Genomic DNA, 23713 nt, shown 5'->3' with positions numbered 1-23713 from the left:
TGCTACAATCCACCTTAATTTTTGTTTAGGCTACTTGCAGCGCAAAGCTATATACAGTTACTCCTATTTAAGGCACTGAAATCAAGGGGCTTAGACCTGAGCAGCTCTGCATGGGATTGAAATGTAACAAACAAATCTATATTTCTGTATCCATCCATAAGTGTTAAACATACTATCAAAATAAAAGAATATCCAAATCCTTATTATACCTCTTCAGGTTGAGGTGTTCCACAAGAAGCCTCTACTGATTTCCCAGGACAAACTGCCATCTGATTGACAGCATCTTTGTTTCTACAATATATGAAGCACACACATTTTGAATTTATAGGGTTTGACTCTAGCAAATAGTTTAAACTTTTTGATACTTAAAGTGATAGCTTCCATAAACAAACAAACAAATAAATAAATGTGTACCTATAATGGATACAACAATGAAAATATACAATCTAAGGAAGCTTTTAGGAATGCTACCAACATTGAAAAATGTTTCTATGAAAAACATGCTATTATAATTGCATTTAGATAATACAGATATAAAATGGTGAAGTTAGATATATAAACATTAGGGACTGCTTACCTCACAAATATGAGTTTTACTTTAGAAGGTGCACATTTAATTATTGAAGATGCGTTCTGGTGAGTCCTTCCATAGAGAACATGTCCATTTATCTAGGTTAATCAGAAGGGCGTAAATAGTGATAATGCTAATTTGAACCAGTTTAATTCATCCAAAATGAGTGTGCCTCCACACAAAATAAATTTGATTTTTCAATATCTACTAATTAAAATTACTTTCCAACCTTTGTGATACACTGTGTCTTTTTTACATTACAATCATTTCCCCCGTCACCAGCTGTTTGTATTCAGCTCTTTCATTGGCCTGGAAATGTCCTTTGTGAGGTTAAAGTAGGCTAGCTGACTTTGGGAACATGATAATCTATTTCCATTACTGATTGATCATCTCATGACCCACTGTTTGTCAAATGAAAAAAAAAGGCATGGAAACAGGTTGCTAATAACAAGGAAAGGTTAAAAAATCAGCTATGTGGCAACAGTCCTCCTTGATACAGTGCATGAGAACTCTAGCAAAATTAGACTGCAGATTGTGTCTCAACAGTGCACTCAAATTCTCAAGGATAACAGCATACTTTCATTAAGATAATCATGAAACTACATTAAAGGCACCTACTTATTTACATATAAAAATACTAATACTTAATATACATAATTGAGTAATCAAAGTGCTTAGCATAAATTTTCTTCATAATCCTTACAACAACTCTGCAAGGTACTGTTGTTATCAGATTGGCATCTGATGCTAAGCAACAGTGATTTGCTTAAGACTACCTAAAAGCATGGGTTTACTTTTGAAAAATATAAAAAGCCAAATCCCACAAGGCCCTTACCCTGACCTTTCCTTCCCAGCTAAAACCCTTTAAAGCAAACAAGACCTATCCTATTATACATGGATGAAAGGCAAAGTTCATTCCTTCGACCTATGCAGTTTGGTTTCTAGTGTGTATCAAATCACGGCCTAATTCTGAAGCAGGAGTTCAAGCCGTTGGCTTTGTCCCTTTCTGTGGTAACTAGCATAGGTAGAGCCTTTCACCCCTTGGGAACCAGAAGGATGATTTTCCTAAATACACTGGCAATTTGAACTTCTTCATTGCTACCCTATCAAACTTTTCATTTCCATTTAAATCTGATTTTCTTATGACTCCCATACTACTTTCCCTGCTTTGCATCATACATAATCTTTGTCTTATGAAGTGCTTTATAATCGTTATTTTGTCACAGGCAAAGCTCAGAAATAATGAATTTCCCAAGGTCACAGTGAACATAACTGAATATTCTTAACATAGGACAAGAAATGAAATCCGTGCCATAACTTTTATTAGGGCAAATCAATTATACAAAATATTGTGCATATTTTTCCATTCATAGGAACCCTTTGTCAGGCAGATGTTGCAAAATTAAACAGTTAAAGAGTAAAAAGGTAGACTAGGGGACCCCAACGGCCCATGAGGGCCATGGCACCTGCTGACACCTTTTCTGGTGCCCACCAAATGGTTTTAGGAAGTGGGTGGGACCAGCAAGACTTCTGATGGACTACTGGAGATTTGATTGCCTGTACAGATTTTTTTAAATATTGTTTTGGCAGCAGCTGCCACCACAGCATAAGGATCTACACTGTGTTACTGAAGTTAAGCTATGGCAATCATTTTGTGTCTGGCTCCACCTCTTGCTGCAGCCTTTTTGTGGCAGCTATTTTGTTACTGTGAACACCATGCCGTGTCAAAATTCCAAATGTGCCTACACGCTCAAAAAGGTTGGGGACCCCTGAGGCAGACTCTCATGCCAGCTGTAATAATAATTGATGCTGATGGCACATGCAACTTGTTTAACTGCTGAAGGAAGCATTTGTGTTCTGGAAAGAAGGTACATCTGAATTGAGAAAATGAAGTCCAGCTAGATCTAAATGTCACTCAATGGAGACGGAATGGTCAACAGTTTCAAAGACTGCTAATAAATCTAACAGGATCATTAAGGAAGATAAACCCTTGTCTATTTGCAAATAGAGAACATCCTTTAGTGCTACCTGTTTTAAACATTCAAATTGGGTCCATGGGAGTAATTGTGTGGTTAACCCAATTTGACATTCCTACAAGAGAAGAACAAGATCTGCCACACTGGGGAAAACATAGGCACATTTGTATGATAGCAGTTTTACCCACCAGATAAGAGCTGATGGTGTGTGTGTGTGTGCGTGTAACTGAGACTGTGAAATTGGTGGTGTCTGTGTTTGTGCTGCTGAACTGAAGTGCCACCTCAGCATCTCTTTGCAGTTCACAAAACAATGGAGACATCTTTTCATAGATTTCTCATCATAACATCTATTTAAGCTTTCATACTGACAACAAACAACAGAGGGAATATTGTCGAAGGCTTTCACGGTCAGAGTTCATTGGTTCTTGTAGGTTATCCGGGCTGTGTGACAGTGGTCTTGGTATTTTCTTTCCTGACGTTTCGCCAGCAGCTGTGGCAGGCATCTTCAGAGGAGTAACACTGAAGGACAGTTTCTCTCAGTGTCAAGTGTGTAGGAAGAGTAATATATAGTCAGAAAGGGGTGGGTTTGAGCTGAATCATTGTCCTGCAAAAAGTAGGACACTTTTTTGATACTTTTTGCAGGACAATGATTCAGCTCAAACCCACCCCTTTCTGACTATATATTACTCTTCCTACACACTTGACACTGAGAGACACTGTCCTTCAGTGTTACTCCTCTGAAGATGCCTGCCACAGCTGCTGGCAAAACGTCAGGAAAGAAAATACCAAGACCACGGTCACACAGCCCGGATAACCTACAAGAACCAACAGAGGGAATGTTTTTCATTTTCATGCCCTGCCTGTGAGCTTCTAGAGTAGATTCCACTGATGGAATTAGAAAGAATGGTGGATTAAATGTGCCCTGGACTAAATATCTACCTTGCTTCAGCTTATCATGTTATCATGCTATTACATTCTTGTAACTAATGTTAACTTTCTAAATATAGAATTAACTCAAAAGGTTCCATATTCTTCCAATAACTCAAATACGGTAAAATATATAAACAATCAATTTTTTTATATCTCATCATTTGGGGCTCACAAACTAAAATTTGAGGTGCTAATGCCACCAACAACCCTACTGTAACATCAGTGATCATAGTATCTTTGGAAATAGGGTTAAGATAACATAATGAACAATTAAACCAGAAAAAACTAAAGGGAGAAGTTTCAGCTTATCATGTCAGCTGTTGTGTTAAATCAGACCCCATATTTCTCTCATAATATTATCACGAGTATCATAGGTACTGATAGCATTTTTGCAGTAAGTACTAGTCAGAGTACCAAAATTCAAAGAGAAAAGCCAGCATAATTATAAAGAAAGAACATACTGATTATAAGAATATATGGTTAATTAAAGGCTGGATTTTGCACCAATAATCGAATAGTTTTCTATCCTGAGAGTCAGCATGTTTAGTTTTAGGCATAATTACTAACCACTTACTTCCAGTAACTCATCTGCAATCTGCAGCCTGCCATCTTTTCCAGCTGCTCCATTTGGATCAATTCCCACTACAAAAACACTCATCTTGGATCGGTCTTTGTTCCCAGCCAGGCTGAGTCCTAAGCCAGTTTTCCCCTTTTCCAACTCTATCATGTGCAGATCTCCCAGCAGGTTCCCATAACGCTCAGTGATCTTTTCTAATCATAAGATTAGAAGAGAGAAAATAATAGATAGAAGTTATCTCGGACAACTTTGCGGGCACCAGGCTTTAGAATTCAGTATTCACCATCAGAAACCTATAATCTCGGCCAGTTTACAGAGGAAAACTACATGCTTATGTTGACATTCTCTGTAAGTGGCAAGAATTTCTCTAGTGGTTTCTTTTTCCAACACAAAAGGGTAAAGACTCTCCCTATTATGGTATATAAAAATGTAATCTCTTTTGTGCCTTGTGTTATAATAATACTTTCTAACAGTAACAATCCCTCCTCTTAGAGTTTAAGTGAAACAACCACCAAATAAGAATGGATTTAACATGGGCTATGGGCTGGCTAGAACCTGAAAAATAGACAGCAAAAATTATCCTTCTAACCACACAGTCAGCTTACTAAACCAAACAAAAAACTAATATATAAATATCAGATTATATTACAGAAAGAGATGTAAAAATTCTGCCTGACTATACACTGTCCTGAAAGGTTACGTCGATAGTCAAACTTACTCCAGCTGTATCCAAACTCATCTTCCAAATCTTCCAGGTTTTTGCTGCAGGATTGCTGTACATCTTCAACTCTCATTCCTGGAGATGCTGAAGAAGGAGGCAACAGCAAGTTACAAGATGAAGTCTTTTCTGGCTCTGAATCTGACTGGCTGGATGCCTGTGGAGAATATAAAAAATACAGCAACTGAAAACATTGCAGGCTGATCCTGGGCAAATAAGCATGCAATGATGAAAAACAAGGGCTGTAGCTTTGAAGTTAAAAAGACTAGAATTCTAAAATGACATGGAATAGAAAAGCAATCACAGATGGAAAATAATAGTAACATGTAAGAGGACACCAATGCATTTTAAGCTATCAGGACAAATACCAAGACTGAATTTATGTTAATTTTAAAGAAAACAAAATACAGCTATATTGATCCCAAAGTAAAAACAGGTAAGGTGAAGGATTTGGGGGATTCATATAAAAAAGAGCCTTTGATTGAAATTGTGTGTGTGTGTGAACATGTGGCAATAACCATATTTCATACACAGACAAGCTGAGGGACTGCAAGGAATCCTGGGGGGAGATAATCAACTGGGGAATTCCCCTCCTTTCAACTCAAATTTCACTATCCAGGATAATATAAGCACTTTCCTCTTCTCCCTCTGTTATGATTTCCTTTAACTGATTCTCCTAACTGTCTTAAAGCAATACTCATGTAATATATTTATCGGGTCATTGTGAGACAGGAGAGTCCGTTTTCTGCAGTTTACAAACTAATACTTTTCGGCAAACCTAGGAAGTGCCCCAAGTATGTAGAATTCTGTACTTTCTTTTGGAAGAACCTATTTCATGTACTTCCTGATAGGGAATTGACTGTGGACTTTGATATTAGTAGGAACAACATGAGTATCCTGGAAGGATTTGCATAGGGGGTGGGAGGAGAAGATAAATGATATGGAAATTCCCCAGCACACATCCACATGCAGAAAGCTCCTGCTCCAGGATCTGTAAGTTGTCAAGGATTTTAGTAGGCTAATTTTCCTGTCCATTTGTTGGTTTGTTGCTATTAACTGGCTAAGCTATCGGCTTCCTGTGTCTTGGAGCATATTTTCGTGCCTGGGGAGTCCCACAGAAACAGCCACTTTGTCTACAGATTGCCTGGTGTCAAGATGGTGTTGAAAGTCCTGCAAAACTTCATACTCTATTTAGGCTGCCTTTGCAATCATTTTAGTTTGCAATACAACCCAGGTCCATGTGCAGGCCACATGAACACCATCTGTCTTGCCACAATTCTTGCCACAATTGGGGAGTTAAGTGGAGAAGTTGCATTTTTCTGTATACTTGGGACTTCTTCCAGATATGCAAAACCATCTTCCAACTTTGTGTCTTGCCCCACAGAGTGGTTGTCACTGTTCACAAAGGAGCTGACACTTCAAAATCACATGTAGTGATCTATGTGACCAGATTCCTTCTTGCTAACCATTTGTAGTATTTTGTTATCTGTATCTGCACTTTCCCCTGGCCACCTTAAGTGATGAACTAAATCTGTTTCTTCAAGACTAAAGTGAATGAGACTGATAATGTCAACATATTTCTTACTTAGTTCCATGCAAGATTAACCAATCAATGCAGTTCCAAGGATGAAAGTTGTGATTTAAAAGAATAAGAGTTGGAAAATTCCAACCCAGATGAAGCTAGAGATTCATTTACCCACAAACCCAAGTTATGCCAGGGATGACTGGTGACTATATATGCAAGGTATTCCAAGGTGAAAAAATGGACCATGCTGATCATCCCATGATGTGCAAAAGTCAGTATGAAGTTCTCGGGTTTGTCCTACTCTGGTACAATTTTGCTACTGTTTATCTTATCCCTTATTTGGACATAGCAGAGGCTAGTCAACAGATTTTCAGGGATTGCTGACTTTCAATTTACATCAATATCCGATTCATACCTTGAACATCTAATGAATCAGATGCTTCCAACGTTGTTAAGTGAGCCATTTTATGACACTTCATGAGTAGGGAGAAATAACTCAAATAATCCACCTAAATAATCAAATCTTTCCACTACTACTACTACTACTACTACTACTACTACTAGTTTATTTATTGCTACCAGTCTGCTACATTCTGCATAGAAAATAGAGGTGAAAGAGGCACAGAAAACTCACAGGCTATGGGTCCCTCATTAAGTTACCTCAAAGCCATGGGAGCTGCTTCCCCATGGAAAGATGTCATTTCAATGTAGTAAGGTAGCATACACTGAGCAATGTGAGAAGAGCCAATCATGAGGCCTTTCCCACCTGGACACTATCATGTCCAGATCTATAGAAGGACGACAACAAATATGCTGGAAAGAACTAGCAACTGGACCTCCCCATATGCTTCTGCTGGAGGCAAGAGATCTCACCAGGGGAAAACTTCTGTCATATTACTGAGTTAACGTGGGAAGGGAAGCTACCTAAAAAGTCAATTGAAAAGCATGGTTGAATTTGGTTAACAGAACTGGGGGCATTTACTGCGAAGACTCAAGACCTTCTCTGAATTATGCCCTATAAAATACAAAATACCTTTTGCACAGACAAGTATTTTGGTAGACAGCATAAATACATATGTGTACATATACACACATAACACAGAACAGCAGCACTTTCAAAGAAGCAGCTACATAAGGAATCAACTAATGGCCTTTCATGGCTGGTTGAGGTAAGGGAGCGACAGAGAATGCACAAGAAGTATAATATACATATCGATTAAGGCAATGATTACAAATTAAGACAAACCTTAAATGGTGTAGGAGCAAAGGGGTTACATGGTGAGCAACTGGAGGTAAATCTAACTGTATTCTGCATATCCTATGATAATAGAAAATAGCAGGCTGCTTATTATAGCATCCTTTATGGAATGCTACATCAAGAAACTCTTACTTCAGTGATAGATTAAGAGTTTAGGGCTGGGTTCAGGCATATGTGAAACCATGCTTTATTTTAAACACAGTTTGAAACCAGGATTCAGTGCGCACTAATTCAAGTGCTGGTCTGTCAAAACAAGCGTTGGTTTCACTGCCTTCCCTTTGTACACTAGGAGGATGTCACTGGAGAACAAGCCAGGATTAAACCAGGCTATCTGCATTCTCCCATATGAACCTACTCATCCACTCTGGTCATCTTTGGAGGCCCTGCTTCAGGTGACCACCACCATCTAAGGCTAGATGTGTGGTAACCTGAGAAATGGCCTGTCAAGGAATTGAGATCACCCACAATTCCTTGTTTGGTCAATCTTTGGTTCAGGCTTGGGCCCTGGGCTGCCTGATTTCCATTTCAGAGGTTGTTTGGTATGCAAGGGGTATTTGAAGTCCCTGGGAACGGCTTCGCACCTCACAGATAACAACCAACTGGGAGTAATCCCAAGCTATCCTACTTCCGGCCTTGAAGGCTGGAGAGCAATTAGAGAAACAACTTTGCTCACTAAGGGAGTTTCGCCTGTCACTTGGAAGATTGGGGAGGTGATGGATGGAAGGCCGCCATTCTTCACAACCGCACTTCAAAGGGGCAGCTTTCAAACCCTGAGACAGCATAATTTACAACACCTGGATATAGTCCTTTGCAGAGCCTGATTGGGTCATGAGCTCTCCCCATTCTGAGTCTGCAGGGATAAGATCACCTGATTTGGGCCTAGTCAGTGTGTGGTTCTCGGCATGCTAGACTGCATGGAGGCCATCACCACCTCTGTTTGCATTTTGTTCTCGCAGGACAGGATGCTGTCTCTCACAACCTTGGATAATATCTTGAATGCTGATATGGGGGGAAGCCCATGAGAAACCTTTTGTGAACTGGTAACTGCTTTTTTTTGCCAAACCTCTCTGAAACCAAACCTCTACTGTGTAGTCAGATATTTGCCTTAAGTTTTATTATTTTCTGCTGTGCTCATATATGTCTTTATCTGGAACTAAGTACAAGCTTTAATAAATTCTTAAACTATATTTTGTGACTTGCTTCTTGACCTTTGCTGGCTTTAAGCTAAATCCAGTTGGCCTGGTTAAGGCAGCAACCTTACCAAATAAGACTTCTGTGAGTGTAACCCCACCTTGCAGGTGTACTACCCTGCAGGGTCAGTGTTTGGTTTTGTAACTGTAAAGGGCAGACTGGGGTGTCTCTTGGCCTTAGCCTGGTGTGAACCCAGTACAAGAGTGGTGGCAGGCTACCTAAGAGCAGGGTGGACTCCCTGCTCGGGTTTCTTGCTAACTCGGATGCTTGCCCTCCTGTAGTACAAGCAAGCTCCAGGGGCTGTGGCAACTGGCACTCCTTGACAGGGCCTTCTTTGTCGTGGCACCAAATCTTTAGAACTCTCTCCCCAGGGAGATTCATCTGTCTCTTTCTATCGTTGTCTTCTGCAAGTGGGTGAAGACTTTTTTGTTTGGTTTGGTATACTCCCAATATGGCCCTCCTTCCTGGCTTTGGTGTTGTGTGTTTGTCTATACGTTTTTATTCAATTGTTTTATATATTTTATATGCTTGAAGTAGTCAATCACTGTATTTTTGTGACTAGATTTTGTGATACACTAAAAACCACATTACCTTATTTAACCAGTCACTATAAGTGATGATACAACATATTTTGAATTGTAAAACAATTCCTTTTTATTGTAAATACTTCAGAAAATAGTTAAATGAAAAGATATATGCACAGATATATGCACAATATATACAACAGAATATAACAAAATGCAGATCTAATATGAAATACAGTTACAAATCAGTTACCAGTCAGTAACCAGCCCATCAATAATTATGCCAGGGATCTATGCCCACGCAAGAATGTCTGGAGGAGAATGTCCCTTACAGACTGTTATCAACAAGTCTGGGGGATAAAGTCTCAATTTCTCTCACTTTTCAAGCCCTTTTTATACAATTTTGGAGGCTGGTGTTTTAAGAACCAATGAGATTTAGCAAGAAATTGTTATGAGAATCTTGCCAAATTCCCAGACATCAAAAGACATCACTTGTATCAATAAGACAAAAAATCCCTTTAACGAACACCTTTCCCAACCTTTGATCTCATATCAGACAAACAGATGCCAAAGGAATGACCCAAACATCCTTTCTCAAAATAGCTTTCTATTCTCACACTCTCATCTTCAAGGCTTATTAACCACAAAAAACAAATAAAGTTGTTGTTCACAAGATAAACTTGTTCTCACTACTTGGCATTATCAAAAACCTTGACTTTGTTTTGGCTATACAATATCTGGGAATATGATATTTGACCTTGCTCTGTGGTCACACAGCTATTTCTACTGTCTCAGACAACTGTTAAGTTACGTAGCCAAAACATGAATGAGAACTCAGAACAATGATTTAAATGCATTTAAAGCCATAATATAGCAATACCTACAATCAATATATTGAAATATATAACATGCTGTTTTAATATTGAATTGCTTTAATGTTCTAATGTTCACTGCCTTGGGGCCCCTACTTGGGTGGAAAGGTGTCATAGAAATGTTTTAAATAAATAAAATACGTCACAGAAACCACAGTTAAAACTTACAGTAGTTAATAAATCTACTTGAAATCCTAGCTTCAGACAATCAAACCATGGTTTCACAGGGTGTCTTAATTGAGTATTTATAAAGAAAGTTTCCTTCACTATAGCAGAAAATTACCTAAAGGGCCTAATAAGGGAACACATCAGCCATGGGTACTACCTGATAACTTCTTGTAAATGCAATACTACAAGTAGGAATTTCCCTTAGTAGAATTTTTTTTAATTAAAAATTACCTCACAATCAGCAAAGAAGCAACTATGAATAAGTCTGAATTTAAAGTTGAACAAATTTGAAAAACTTGACTTTTGAGTTACAATATTAGCAAAGAGGTGATTGCAAAAAATGGGCCATTTATCAGTTTTACTTTGTCAATTTTCACTTATGGGCCCACAATTTAGGGGCCCATTCAAGAAATACTGGCATGAAACTACAGAAAACAGCAAGATTGTCCCAACTGACTTAATAGCTAGTGCTGACATCTGTCAGCACAGAACTCTGCCATGACCAGGGAAAAATACAACCTGGTGGCTTCATAATTTTTTTCATTTGTATTCTATATTTTCCATATAATTCTTAAATATAATACATTAGGAGAAGGAAATTTTTTTTGCATGCTTTCCAAAATCGTTACATGCCCAGTCATGCTGTTAATCAGTTTAGGCTGAATGTTTTATCCAGTTCCTGAACTACACTGACTTGTGAAAAACACTACAATTAGGATTTCTTAGTTTGCTGGCCCAGGCTAGCCTGATCTCGCCAGATCTCAGAAGCTAAGCAGGGTCAGCCCTGGTTAGTATTTGGATGGGAGACCACCAAGGAAGTCCAGGGTTGCTGTGCAGAGGAAGGCACTGGCAAACCACCTCTGTTAGCCTCTTGCCTTGAAAACCCCATAAGGGGTCGCCATAAGTCGGCTGCGACTTGACGGCATTTTACACACCCACACACAGTTTGTATACTAATTATCTGCACAGCTTAAAGCAATGCATACGGTCCACACCTGGTCAACCAAGACTTTTCCCTTGCATACGGTCAACAACTGGTCCACCAAGGCCTTTCCCAAGTTTCCTGCTGTCACCATGTCACAACAAAATGACAGACAAATTTTGGGGTGGAGGAAAGGTTTTCCAGAGGTCCAGGCAGCTTAGATCAGTATTACAGGCCATTTGTTGCACTTGGAAAACATCTGCTCTTGCCAATTTGTTAAAATATTAATAGGGGGTGGGGGAGAGAAACACATATATGTTCACTGAATCCATCACACACACTCGGGCATCATCCAACCTTGTCAGTGTTGAATTGAAGAGGATCAACAAAAGGGTTAGTGCTGCTGTAGGCAGGAGGCTTACTGAAAGGATTGTACTGCAGGTAAGGCATAGGGAAGTTCTACAAGAAAAACAGAAAGGGACTTGCTACAAGGCAGGTTGTATTAAGGCATGTTCACACATGCACCACATCACTTGGTGACTACACCAACAAATGATGATTTGCATGCATGAAACACTAGTCACAGATCAAATACTGCAGAAAGAACTTCACAAACTTCACCTCACAAACCATGCATTTCAATGGAAGCAGTTCACATGTTCAAGCAGAGTCACTGAGCAACAGGAGAACAAGTGATTTACATGCATGTGTGAATCAGTCCTTACTCCATTTGTTTATCTAGCCTCTCTATAACTCTTAACCATCTGGAACAGACATGGAGCCCAGATGGATCCTTTCCAAATATCTTTGAAACTAGTCCAAATTACAAAGGCAAGATTGACACTCTGACTCCTTAAGCTTAACTGTCATAGTCAAATCAGCAATCTTTTAGATTATATGTAGCAATTGTAACATTCATATGCATTGTCTGGGGAGAGCTGTGGCTCAGTGGTAGGACTTGAAGATGGTCCCAGGTTTAATCCCTGGCATCTTCAATTAAAAGGATCAGGCAGCAGATTATGAAAAGACCTTTACCTGGACAGCCCCTGCCACTCAAGAGTAGACAATTCTGATCTTGATAGGCCAATGGTCTGACTCAGTATAAATCAGCTTCATGTGTTCACGCGTTTTTATTTCTATACTACAATGGGAATGACTTACCTCTTAGTGGTGTTATTAGCCCTAGACAGCAGAAACACAGGCCTAGTACAAATATCATGCTTCCCAATTTCCTAACCATGGATAAAAGATCAGAAGCAATTCAGTCTCATGTGTTCATCCTCCTCTCCTGTTTCATGTGAAGTCTGTCTTGCAGCTAACCACAGGACAATTACATGCACACTGGTATTCATGAACTAGGGGTAGCTCCCAATAGGGTTGCTAGCCTCCTGGTAGGGCCTGGAGATCTGCTGGTATTACAACTTTTCTCCAGGCAACAGAGATAAGTTCCTCTGGGGAAAATGGCTGTTTTGGAAGATAGACTCTATGGCATTATACCCAGATGAGATCCCACCTCTCCCCAAACCTCACCATCCCCCAGGCTCCACACCCCAAAAGAATTTCCAAGCCCAGAGTTTGCAACCCCAGCTCCAAGCCACACTTTTTGAGCTAAGTAAGATTGGCACCAGGGTAAATCAACAAGAGATCATGGTCAGGTTTGAAACTCAAAGGCCATTTATGCTTGGTAATTAGCAGCGCGTTCTAGGCTGAAATGCCCCACATATTTTTTTGAGTTTTTCATGCTGAACCGTCATTCAGGAAGTGACTGCAAAGCCGGTGCATACCTGCTTCGCATTTCTTAAGAGCTCCTTTAACACGACCTTTTGTATTTGCTCTGCCCCCGCCTCAAAGAATCCCCTGAAGGAAGCATGCAAAATCACACGGCCGCGCCTTAGCTATGCAAATGACTTGCTAATGGAAGAAACAAAAGAACAGGCGAGTGGGTTTTTTTTAAAAAAAATTCTCCTTTTGCGTCAGGACCGTGAATAGGCATTTTAAAGGTCGCATTTTTAAAAAGTGCTTTGAGAGAGCATCAAAATTGACCCTGCATAAATGGCCCAAGGGAAGGAAGAATACACATGTGAGGGGAATGGAGCGAGGGGTCCACGAACTCAAGGAGGAAAGGGGTCCACAAACCCAAGGAGTAAAGAGGAGGGGAGGGGAAATGCCCAAAGGGCACTCTCCATCTCCTAACTAATCCAGTGTTTGGAGTAAGCTCCAGTGAACTCAGTGGTACTTGCTTCCAGTCATACATAGTTGGGCAACAGAAATGGTTTTTCATAAGCACTGCAATTACAGGAGAAGACTGAGAGGGGAGATGATAACCATCTTCAAGTACTTGAAGGGCTGTCATATAGAGGATGGTGCCAAGTTGTTTTCTGTTGCTCCAGAAGGTCGGACCAGAACCAACGGCTTGAAATTAAATCAAAAGAGTTTCCGGCTAGACATTAGGAAGAATTTTCTAACAGTTAGAGCAGTTCCTCAGTGGAACAGGATTCCTCGGGAGGTGGTAAGCTTTCCTTCCCTGGAGGGTTTAAGAAGAGGCTAGACGGCCATCTGTCAGCAATGCTGATTCTATGACCTTAGGCAGATCATGAAACGGTGGGCACCTTGGCCATCTTCTGGGCATGAAGTATGGGTCACTGGGGGTGTCGGGGGGAGGTAGTTCGGAATTTCCTGCACTGTGCAGGGGGTTGGACTAGATGACCCTGGTGGTCTCTTCCAACTCTATGATTCTATAGTTAACAAGGAAATAATCAATAAACGGTAAATCTGCATATACTTGTCATTGGGATTTCCATCATTTGCAGATAAGTTACAAAAAATATGCATACCAGAGCAGATGACTCTTATTGAATAAGCAAGTTAAGAACTGCTCCAAAGGACAAATGAGATTGCACAGTGTTCATTCACATCTCCTGGGCTATATTCTAACCATTCTAACACAGCATGCAGTGGTGAAAAAGCTATCTACCTGCTAAATTTTTGGTTATCTGTGAAAGCATATTAAAATTAACTCTCAGTGCAAAACAGTTAGTTCTCTGGATAAGCACTGGAAATCCTATTCCACATGTTCAGCTGCAAGTTTCAAACAATAAAGATCACAAGCTAAAAGCACAGCATTTGGCTCTTAAGCATTTATTAAGCAGGTAGATTTTGTCCATACCACAGCAAATGCACAAGGCTTAATTAGCATCTTGCATATGAACCACCAACATTCAGCAAAGCGACACCATGCAACTTTACCTGTGATGGCTGATGGTAAAATGGATTATTAGGTTTCTGCCCAATGGGAGCAGAGGACGATAAAGAGCTATAGAGAGATTCTGGCTGGGAAACAAAAGTTGTGAAACAACTAGTGAATCAAACATGCAGCTTATAGCGTGTCTACAGGGGGAAAGTCTAGTTTCAAGTGGTGTAAGCTACTATATTAATATAAACTACTTTGCAAGTATTTGTGTGGCTCATGCAGTGCAGTGGCTGCAAGTGTAAAGCAACAAAGATATTTGTTTGAATACTTGTAGGGTGGCTCTTCAAAGACAGATTCCTTTGTCCTTAGTTCGTGCTTTAGCACAACCAGAAATGCATATGGAAGTACTGAAAGAAAATGTATTCAGGTTTTGGAAGGGTAGGGGACTGCAGCCCAAGCACACCCTGCATTTCCTTACATCTGTCTGGTTAAAACGGGGAGAGGATGAAGGCAGGATGGGCATGGGTGCTGTGTAGCCAGCAAGGTCTCAGATGTGCTGAATTAACATACTGCACATGGGAGAATTCTTTTAATTTTTCCGCATCTATAGAAATGTAAACATTTTGTCAAATTTCTGCATGAATAAATTGGCCATGATGTCTGTGCCAACAGTTGCATTGAGTCAGAAGCTTCCATTACCCCTCCACCAAATGCATTTTTGAAAATATGTTTTCAAACCATTTTAAAGTCAAGGGGCTACATGCAAACCTTACTGAATCCCACTCTTAGTTTAGTGGAAATGGGGCTTGCAAGGTAAAGCTTCTTGCCTGCTCCATAAGGACATCACCTTGGATGTTTGCTCAGTTTTCCTTCCTTCCTTTGACTCTGCGTATCTTTTTCACAGTACACATGCTTACCCTTGGTCTGTTTATAATGCTTTGTACCAGAAAGATTACTGGGTTGCCTGCTCTCCGTATGGCTTCCACAGCTTGTTCGTGGCTTGCATCTCTGAGGTTAATCCCGTCCACCTGAAATCGGAAGGCCTAAGCTTAACATGATGGTTCATGCAGCAACTTCTAAAAATTTCATCTTGAGTTTCTTGTATTACCCCCCCTCCCACCAAATCAGTTGTCAATGATTGCCGTGACTTTTGTCCTCTGAATGAGAGCTTATCCTGTTTAAAGGATTAATCAGGTAATGGCACTTTGACCACATGATGGCCAGGATTCCTAAAACTGCAATCTTTTAATCTCTTGGCAGCACCCTTGTCAAAATTTTAAGAATCATATTTAAGCACCCAAACTCGTATCACTGCTAATGCCAGTGATCAGCCTTGGAAATCTTCATTCATTCATTCATTACCTTTATTAGGCATTAACTTTGGAAATCTAAGATTTAGTTTCGGATGCTGATAATGTAAAAAATTTCAACACAGAGGAGTGTAGTAGCTAATAGTGTAATCCAGGAAACTCCTGGTTCAAATCTCACCTCAGGCTCAACACAGAAGATGGTTTTAGCCAGTAAATTCAGAACCTGGGAATGATACTGGCCTCCCTTACAGAGTTGCTTTGTGAGCTAAGGTATGCAATCCACTTTTGAACACTCAAAAAGCTCTATATAAATTCAAAGTGTTGTTAGCCCAAAACAGGCTAACCATCTGTATTTACATGTGACCTTATTTCTCTGCAGTCTCAGGATGAGTCATACTGTGCAAGGAGCAAACAGAGTTTCCAAAACATTTCTGCAAATATTGTCGAAGGCTTTCACCGTGAGCTGAGTCATTGTCCTGCAAAGTATCAAAGGTAATGGGCTAATCATTGTCCTATAAGTATCAAGATAATGTGCAAATGAGGGTGTGGTATGTTAATGTGGAACCATTGAATCCGGAAGTGATCTGTTAACATGTGGAATCCAAAGCTAATCCGCATGGCTATTGTGGACTGTAGGCTTTGTTAGTCTGGAGAATAAGGCTTGGCTTCCTGTCCTGAAAACCTCCAGACTAACAAAGACTACAGTCCACAATAGCCATGCGGATTAGCTTTGGATTCCACATGTTAACAGATCACTTCAGGATACAATGGTTCCACATTATCATACCACACCCTCATTAGCACATTATCTTGATACTTAGATTAGCACATTACCTTTGATACTTTGCAGGACAATGACTCAGCTCAAACCCAACCCCTTTCTGACTATATATTACTCTTCCTACACACTTGACACTGAGAGACACTGTCCTTCAGTGTTACTCCTCTGAAGATGCCTGCCACAGCTGCTGGCGAAACGTCAGGAAAGAAAATACCAAGACCACGGTCACACAGCCTGAATAACCTACAAGAACCGATTTCTGCAAATACTTTGTAAATAAATCATTCATTGTTCCAAATCAAAATGGTGTTTACATGTTTCACTGGTTGCTGTGAGGTTCAATTAACCTATTTATAAAGCACATGAAGAAGAGCACTGTATGAAGTACAATGTTCATTTTTTTTAAAGGATGAAAGGAAAATGGGTAGGATGCTGCCACTTACATTGCCCTCTGAGCTTCAAAATAAAGCTTTACCAAAGAACACTAATAGCTAATTTCCTAAAACGAAGCCTCCATTTGTATAGATTCGTTGGACAGCAATTTTGACATCCAAAGGAAAGGAGGTTTTACAATGTAAGTGCTAGAAAGCTGTACACATATGTGCTGCTAGACAATCTAGAAGCAAAGATATATTGTGCTATTTGTTAGTTGCACTAGATCTCATAAGAAGAGCAACATTTCATTCTCTAATCCTTATAGGTTGTCTGAGAATAAACCATCCATGGAGAGGACAAATATTTGAGAACTCAAGACAGGAATATTTGAGTTTACAAACTTCCAGAAGTTTAAACAATGGTGTTTACAGGATACAAACCAAAAGCGCAAGAAAGCAAACCAGAACATTTATGCAAACATACAATAATCCCATCATATATAAACCTACACTGTCAATTATATTTTCAATAGCAAGTATCCCACTCTGGAAGTGAAGCTCCTTATCAACATATCTACTGAAATCTGTGAAATTTCTGTGGATTATAATATAAAAGATAAAAAGTAACGTAATACCTCCACTATTCTATCTCCTGTTTTTAAGGTTCCGTTTTTGCCAGCAGGGCTATCTTCAAGAATATGTTTGATAAAGATTCCTCTCATAACTTCACCACTGCTCAGACGGCTTCCCATTCCCCGTCCACCAACAATGCTGATGCCCAGGGACTTACTGGGTTCTCTCCAGAGTTCCACCCTATAACAACAAATAGAAATATTGCTGTTATTGCATTTTTATCTCACCCTTCCTCCAAGGAGCTCAGAACAATCCTGTGAGGTATATTAAGTTGGTTACTAGCACAACCTAACAACCCTTTGGCTAAATCAGAAGTTGAACTTAGATCTCTCAAGTTCTAGTCACTATGTTTACTACACTGCATGGCATCCATATTATAGATGCAAGATTTTGCAATTTTTCCAAGGATCTGTCAGGTTGTTTAATGAAGAATTTGGAAGGAAAACAGAGTTGCACTTACCTGTAACTGCTGTTCATTGAAGTCTTCGGTGCAGACACACATGTGGGACTGCGCCTGCACGCAGGCCTGCTGCCGGAAACTTTTATTAGCCTTAGGCCTTTAAGGGGGATGCCCCTCCCCTCGAGCAGTGGGCCGGCTTGATGCCGAAACCACCGCGTGCTCCTGGGCGGGGCATCCCCTCCCTCCTCAGTTCCTCGCCCGCCGCCGACCTTAGCCAATGTAGTAGATGGTTCCCCAGTGATCCTGAAAATAGGGCCAGGACTGGGTACAGAAGAGTAGGATGATTAACCCCATCTCTCTGGTCCGTAACATACATTCCTCTTCTACTAATTCTTCTTCTTTCTTTTTTTTTTAGGTCGACAGCGGGGTCGGAGAGAGGGATGTGTGTCTGCACCGAAGACTTCAATGAACAGCAGTTACAGGTAAGTGCAACTCTGTTTTCATCTTCAGTCTTCGGTGCAGCCCCACATGTGGGATTTTAACAAGCTTACCCAACAGGAGGCGGGTGTCGATCTAGGAAAACAACGTCTGAAGGACTGCTCTTCCCACTTCCGTGTCTCTCCTGGCTTGCAGGTTCAGTGCGTAGTGTCTGACAAATGTGTCTTCCGCTTGCCCATGTCGCCGCCTTGCAGATGTCACCGACGGGGACTCTTCTATGAAGCGCAGCCGAGGAGCCCTGGGCTCTGGTGGAATGAGCCCTGACTTCCAAAGGACATGTCACCTTTGCTTCCCTGTAAGCAAGTTTTACTGCTGATACCACCCACCTAACTATGGACTGGGGGAATGCGGGCTTCCCCTTTTTGGGGCCTTGAAAACAAATAAAAAGAGATTTTGATTGTCTAAAATGTTTCGTTCTATCAATGTAGTAAAGTATGGCCCTCTTAAGGTCTAACTTGTGTAGGGTCTTCTCCGCAGGGGAAGTTGGTTTTGGGGAAAAAACTGGTAATACCGAGTCTTGCGACATATGAAAACTAGAGACCACCTTAGGTTTGAACTTGAGGCTGGGGTGTAGCACCACCCTTTCGTTAAACACTCTAAGAAACGGGTTATCTATCCTGAGAGCAGCCAGCTCACTAACTCTTTTGGTTGAAGTGACTGCAACTGAAAATGCAACCTTGGCTGAGAGTAGTGACAAATGCGTGTGAGCCAAAGGTTCAAATAGGGGTAACATGAGTCTAGCCAAAACTAGCGACAGGGACCATTGAGGGGTTAACCTTGGAACACAGGGAAACACATTATTAAGCCCTCTAAGAAAACGCTTGGAAAGAGGGTGGGAAAAAATAGTGTACCCCTCCAGCTTATCATGGAACGCTGAAATCGCAGCAAGATGTACTCTCACCGAGGAGACAGTGAGGCCTGTCTTAGTTAGATCCAAAAAGTAATCAAGGATTCGAGGGAGTGTGCAGAAAAAGGGGGAAAGGCCCTTGGTCTTAGACCACTTATCAAACCTTTCCCACTTCCTATCGTATGAGTATCGAGTGGAGGGTTTTCTGGCTTGAAGGATTACCTCCCGTACTGGGGAGGACAGGCCCATCCCTGGTTGGGCACGATTCTCCAAGTTGCTAGGTGCAGCCTGTCCACGTTGTGGTGAAGAAGACTGCCCCATCTGAGTAGGCCCGGGTGACTGGGTAAGGGTCTGTAGGTACCTTCTGCTAAACGCATCAGTTCCATGAACCATATTTGGTGAGGCCAAATGGGTGCTATCAGGATGCACGAGGTCTTGTCCGATCTGATTTTCCCCAGTACTCTCGCTAAGAGGGAAAATGGGGGGAAGGCATAGAAGAGGGAGCCCGACCAAATGATATGAAAGGCATCCCCTAGGAACATTGGGTCGTTCTCTGCCAGCGAGCAGAACCCCTCTGCCTTCCTGTTCTCCCTGGTGGCGAACAGGTCTACTTGAAGGACCCCCCAGTCTCAGAATATCGGTTGCAAGAAACACTCCTGTAGCCCCCACTCGTGATTGGTAAGGAATTTCCTGCTGAGGGAGTCTGCCCAGGTATTGTGTATCCCTGCTATGTGTATGGCTCTCAATTGGATGTCATTCGAGAGAGCCACTAGCCAGACCCTCTAAGCCTCTGCACACAGGGGGATGGAGCCCGTACCTCCCTGCTTGTTGATGTAGAATACCATGCAGGTGTTGTCTGGAGGAGAGTTCTGGAGCCCCGTAGGATATCTGTGAAGGAAATAAGTACATAACGCACATCCCGTAATTCTAACAGGTTTATGTGTAGGGATGATTCCCTGGGTTCTCACCTCCCTTGAATAGACATATCGTTACAATGGCCACCCCAACCCTCCATAGAGAGTTGGTAAGAGTAAAATCTAGGGCCCAATGAACAAAGGGTATACCCTTCAATAAATTGGGTTCAGCAAGCCACCAATGCAAAGATCTTAACACCCCTCTAGGGATAGAGTCTATGCAGCTGGGAGTGACGGGTAGGGTTAAATGCCCCGAGAAACCAGTTCTGAAGTTCCCTCATCTGCAATCTAGCAAAGGGGGTGACTGCTGTGGTCGAGGCCATGAGGCCTAAAAGTCTTTGTATGGAGACTACTGGTTGGTGACTGCACCTCAAGAAGTGTTGTACTAGGCTTTGAATTGTTGTCACTCTTTCTTGTGGTAAGAAAGCTTTTCCTGTGCTGGAGTCAAGCACAGCCCCAATGAATCGGGCTTGGAGGGAGAGGTCTAGTCTAGATTTCTTTACATTGACCAAGAGGCCTAGGTCAGTGCAAGTGGAAAGGACCAGCTCAAGGTGAGATGACAAAAGGGCAAGACTGTCGGCTGTCAGGAGCCAGTCGTCAAGGTATGGGAAGATACTGCATCCCTTTTCCCTAAAGTATGACATGACTACCACCATGAATTTTGTGAAAACTCGAGGGGCTGTGGCCAGTCCAAATGGTAGAACCGTGTAGTGGAACACCTCCATACCATAGCGGAACATGAGGAATTTTCTATGATCTGGGTGTATAGACATGTGAAAGTACGTGTCCTTAAGGTCTAGCACTGCGAACCATGTATTGGGAGTGATCAGCTCCATCACAGAAGTCAGTGAGACCATCCGGAACTTAGAGATCTGTAAACATTTATTGAGAATTCTTAGGTCAATAATGGGTCTGGAGCCCCCATCTTTCTTCTCCACCATAAATATCCTGGAGAAAAAAACAGAACAGGTTGGGGAGGCTTTTTGAACCGCTCCTTTCAACAACAGCTCCTCTAACTGTGGAGCAAAATCTGGAAATGGGTTGTCCCGTGCAGAACTGGCGGGAAAACAGGTGGGCAAAAACTTGAACTCTAGGCGGTAGCCTTCTGAAACGATCCAGAGGACCCAAGAGTCCGAACAAATGGACCGCCAGGCCTCTGTAAATCTGGCCAATCTATTCAGGAATGGAAAGTCCCCTTGACTGGCCGGTGAGGGTAGTCAGAATTTCTGGTTGGGTTGTCTCTGGTCCCTCTGTTGAGGGCCAGTGTTGGTTCTTTGCTTGAAATTGTGCTTGCGTTGCCCTTGCTGCCCCAGCTGATGAAACTTGCCCTGGGGAGGATACGGCTGGAACCTTTGATACCGTTGGCTTCTGTTGAAGGATGAGTTGAAGCCCTGGTGTCGAGGCTGAAATCTATCCCGGTGGGGTTGAAAGGCCGTGTTAATGCCTAAAGATCTTGCTGTCTGACGGTCTTTCTTTATATTAGTCAAGAATTCAGTGGTGCCTGAGGTGAACAAGGTATCACCCTCGAAGGGGAGGTCCTCGACCTGGGTTCTGGTGTCTGCTGGGAGGGCCGTTGTGTGTAGCCAGGAGTGGCGTCTTAAGGTAATGGCTGTGGCCATGGATCTGGCTGCCACTTCAGCTGCATGTTTGTCCGCACTAATCTCCTGCTTCGACAATCGAGTTGCTTCAGCTTGGATGAGTTTTAGGGCCGACCTGGACTCTTCCGGCAGTAAGTCTATGTGAGGGCTGGCCTTTTCCCACAGGAACAATTGATACCTGCCCCCCATGATGGTCTGATAGTTGGTGATATGGATGTTTAATGCCGAGGAGGTGTAGGCCTTCCTACCCAGATGGTCTAGACATCTGCTCTCCTTATCAGAAGGGGTGGAGTGATGCCCTTGTCTTTGTCTAGACTGCATCTCCCCCATGACAATGGAGGATGGGGGAGGATGCACCATCAGGAACTCTGCTGAGTCTGGCTTTACTCGATAGAGATTTTCTTTCTTCTTGGTGGACGGAGGAGTGGATGATGGCTTCTTCCAGACCGTTTTGGTGATGTCGGAGAGACCTTCCAGAATTGGAAAGGCAGTGATTCCTGGATGATCTGGATACAAGCGGCTGAGGATCTTGTCCTTAGGCTTGTTGTCTGATGTGGAGATGTTAATATCCAAAGCCTCAGCCATCCTGATCATCTGTTCCATTCTTAACTTGAGATCCTCTGAAGGAGACACTGCCTCTGTGTTGCCTACTAACTCGTCAGGGGAAGGTTCGGAGACTTCCTCCGACGTTCCTGCAGAGGCTCTTGTTTTTGAATCCTCTGGATCTGACTCGACCCTAGGACTCTGTTGAGTCAGAGGAGTGAAGGGTGAGGGGAGTTGTGGGGTCTCGAGTACTAGAGGTTTGCCTTGGAGGGTGATCTGGCGATACCTGCAAAAATCAATCCAGTCCTTTACTAGCTCTGGAGAGATGGTAGGCTGAGTAGACAGGCTCTGAAGAGGTCGTGGAGTACACCCTCTCGGATCCGACACACGTCTCTAAGAAACACAAGCACAAGATGAAGCATAAGCAAAAGAGCGCCGGATCCAGCCGCCCAAGCTCAAAACCGGCTACCCTCGCGCATACCCTCCCGGATTCGAGGCCCCTTACACAAGCGCCTTTCCCAGTACTGAGGACCCCGTCATTCCATTCGGGCTCACCTCTCCAATGCTTCTCCGATGTAGAACTGGATCCATTAGACGACCCACTCTTACTGTCGGATCCGAACCTCTCGGATCCGACTCCCTTGGATCCGACCCCCCCCCCGGCTCCAAGGAATACTCCATGACCTCTTCAGAGCCTGTCTACTCAGCCTACCATCTCTCCAGAGCTAGTAAAGGACTGGATTGATTTTTGCAGGTATCGCCAGATCACCCTCCAAGGCAAGCCTCCGGGCCGGATCCGGGTGTCTGCAAAGCTGGAGCAGAGCACACGGATTGCGTGCTCCTAGGGGATTTGGAGCTGGTCGCAGGGGAAGGAGCCATCAGGGCCTTCTTCCAGAGCTCCGCGTTCAAGCGGTCTGCACGGGCGTTGCGAGCCTGGGTGGAAAAACGCTGACATATGCCACAAGCCGATATGTTATGCCCCTCGCCCAAGCAGATTAAGCACAGTTCGTGTTGGTCCGTGTGCGGTACCTTTGTAGCGCACTTGGGACACAGTTTAAACGGGGTCTTGGGGGCCATCCCGGGACTCAGCACGCAGCCGAGGGAACTGGGGAAACAGGGCTTTCTCGCTCTCCTCACCCGTAGTACGGTAGATTGAGGATCGGTAAAGGTCGGTGGGCTGGTCGGGAGGATCCAAGCGGCAGCCCCATGTAGAAAAACTCACAAATCAAAAGTAGAATGATGAAGGAATTCTGAGGTCAGGTGAAAAAGTTCCGTTCTTGGCGGCGGCAAAGAAGGAACTGAGGAGGGAAGGGATGCCCCGCCCAGGAGCACGCGGTGGTTTTGGCGCCAAGCTGGCCCGTTGCTCAAGGGGAGGGGCATCCCCCTTAAAGGT

The 23713-nt window shown here is 42.6% G+C and overlaps 1 protein-coding gene across 1 annotated transcript in view; it reads right to left on the bottom strand.

Moving 5' to 3' along the window:
• LOC130476168 (multiple PDZ domain protein-like) overlaps positions 1–23713 on the bottom strand; it is a 195463-nt gene that overhangs the window by 30947 nt on the left and 140803 nt on the right. Inside the window, exons 24-32 of the mRNA XM_056848044.1 lie at positions 17523–17700; positions 15340–15450; positions 14479–14562; positions 11590–11691; positions 7544–7615; positions 4773–4929; positions 4052–4248; positions 578–669; positions 210–291 (exon numbers count right to left, since the gene is read on the bottom strand). Coding sequence (XP_056704022.1) covers positions 210–291; positions 578–669; positions 4052–4248; positions 4773–4929; positions 7544–7615; positions 11590–11691; positions 14479–14562; positions 15340–15450; positions 17523–17700 — 1075 coding nt within the window. The remainder of the gene's footprint in view (positions 1–209; positions 292–577; positions 670–4051; positions 4249–4772; positions 4930–7543; positions 7616–11589; positions 11692–14478; positions 14563–15339; positions 15451–17522; positions 17701–23713) is intronic.

Source organism: Euleptes europaea, chromosome 4 (genome assembly GCF_029931775.1).
Source record: "Euleptes europaea isolate rEulEur1 chromosome 4, rEulEur1.hap1, whole genome shotgun sequence".
Lineage (NCBI taxonomy): Eukaryota > Metazoa > Chordata > Lepidosauria > Squamata > Sphaerodactylidae > Euleptes > Euleptes europaea.
Note: the sequence above shows the minus strand (reverse complement) of the source record. Positions and strands in the feature narration are given on the sequence as shown.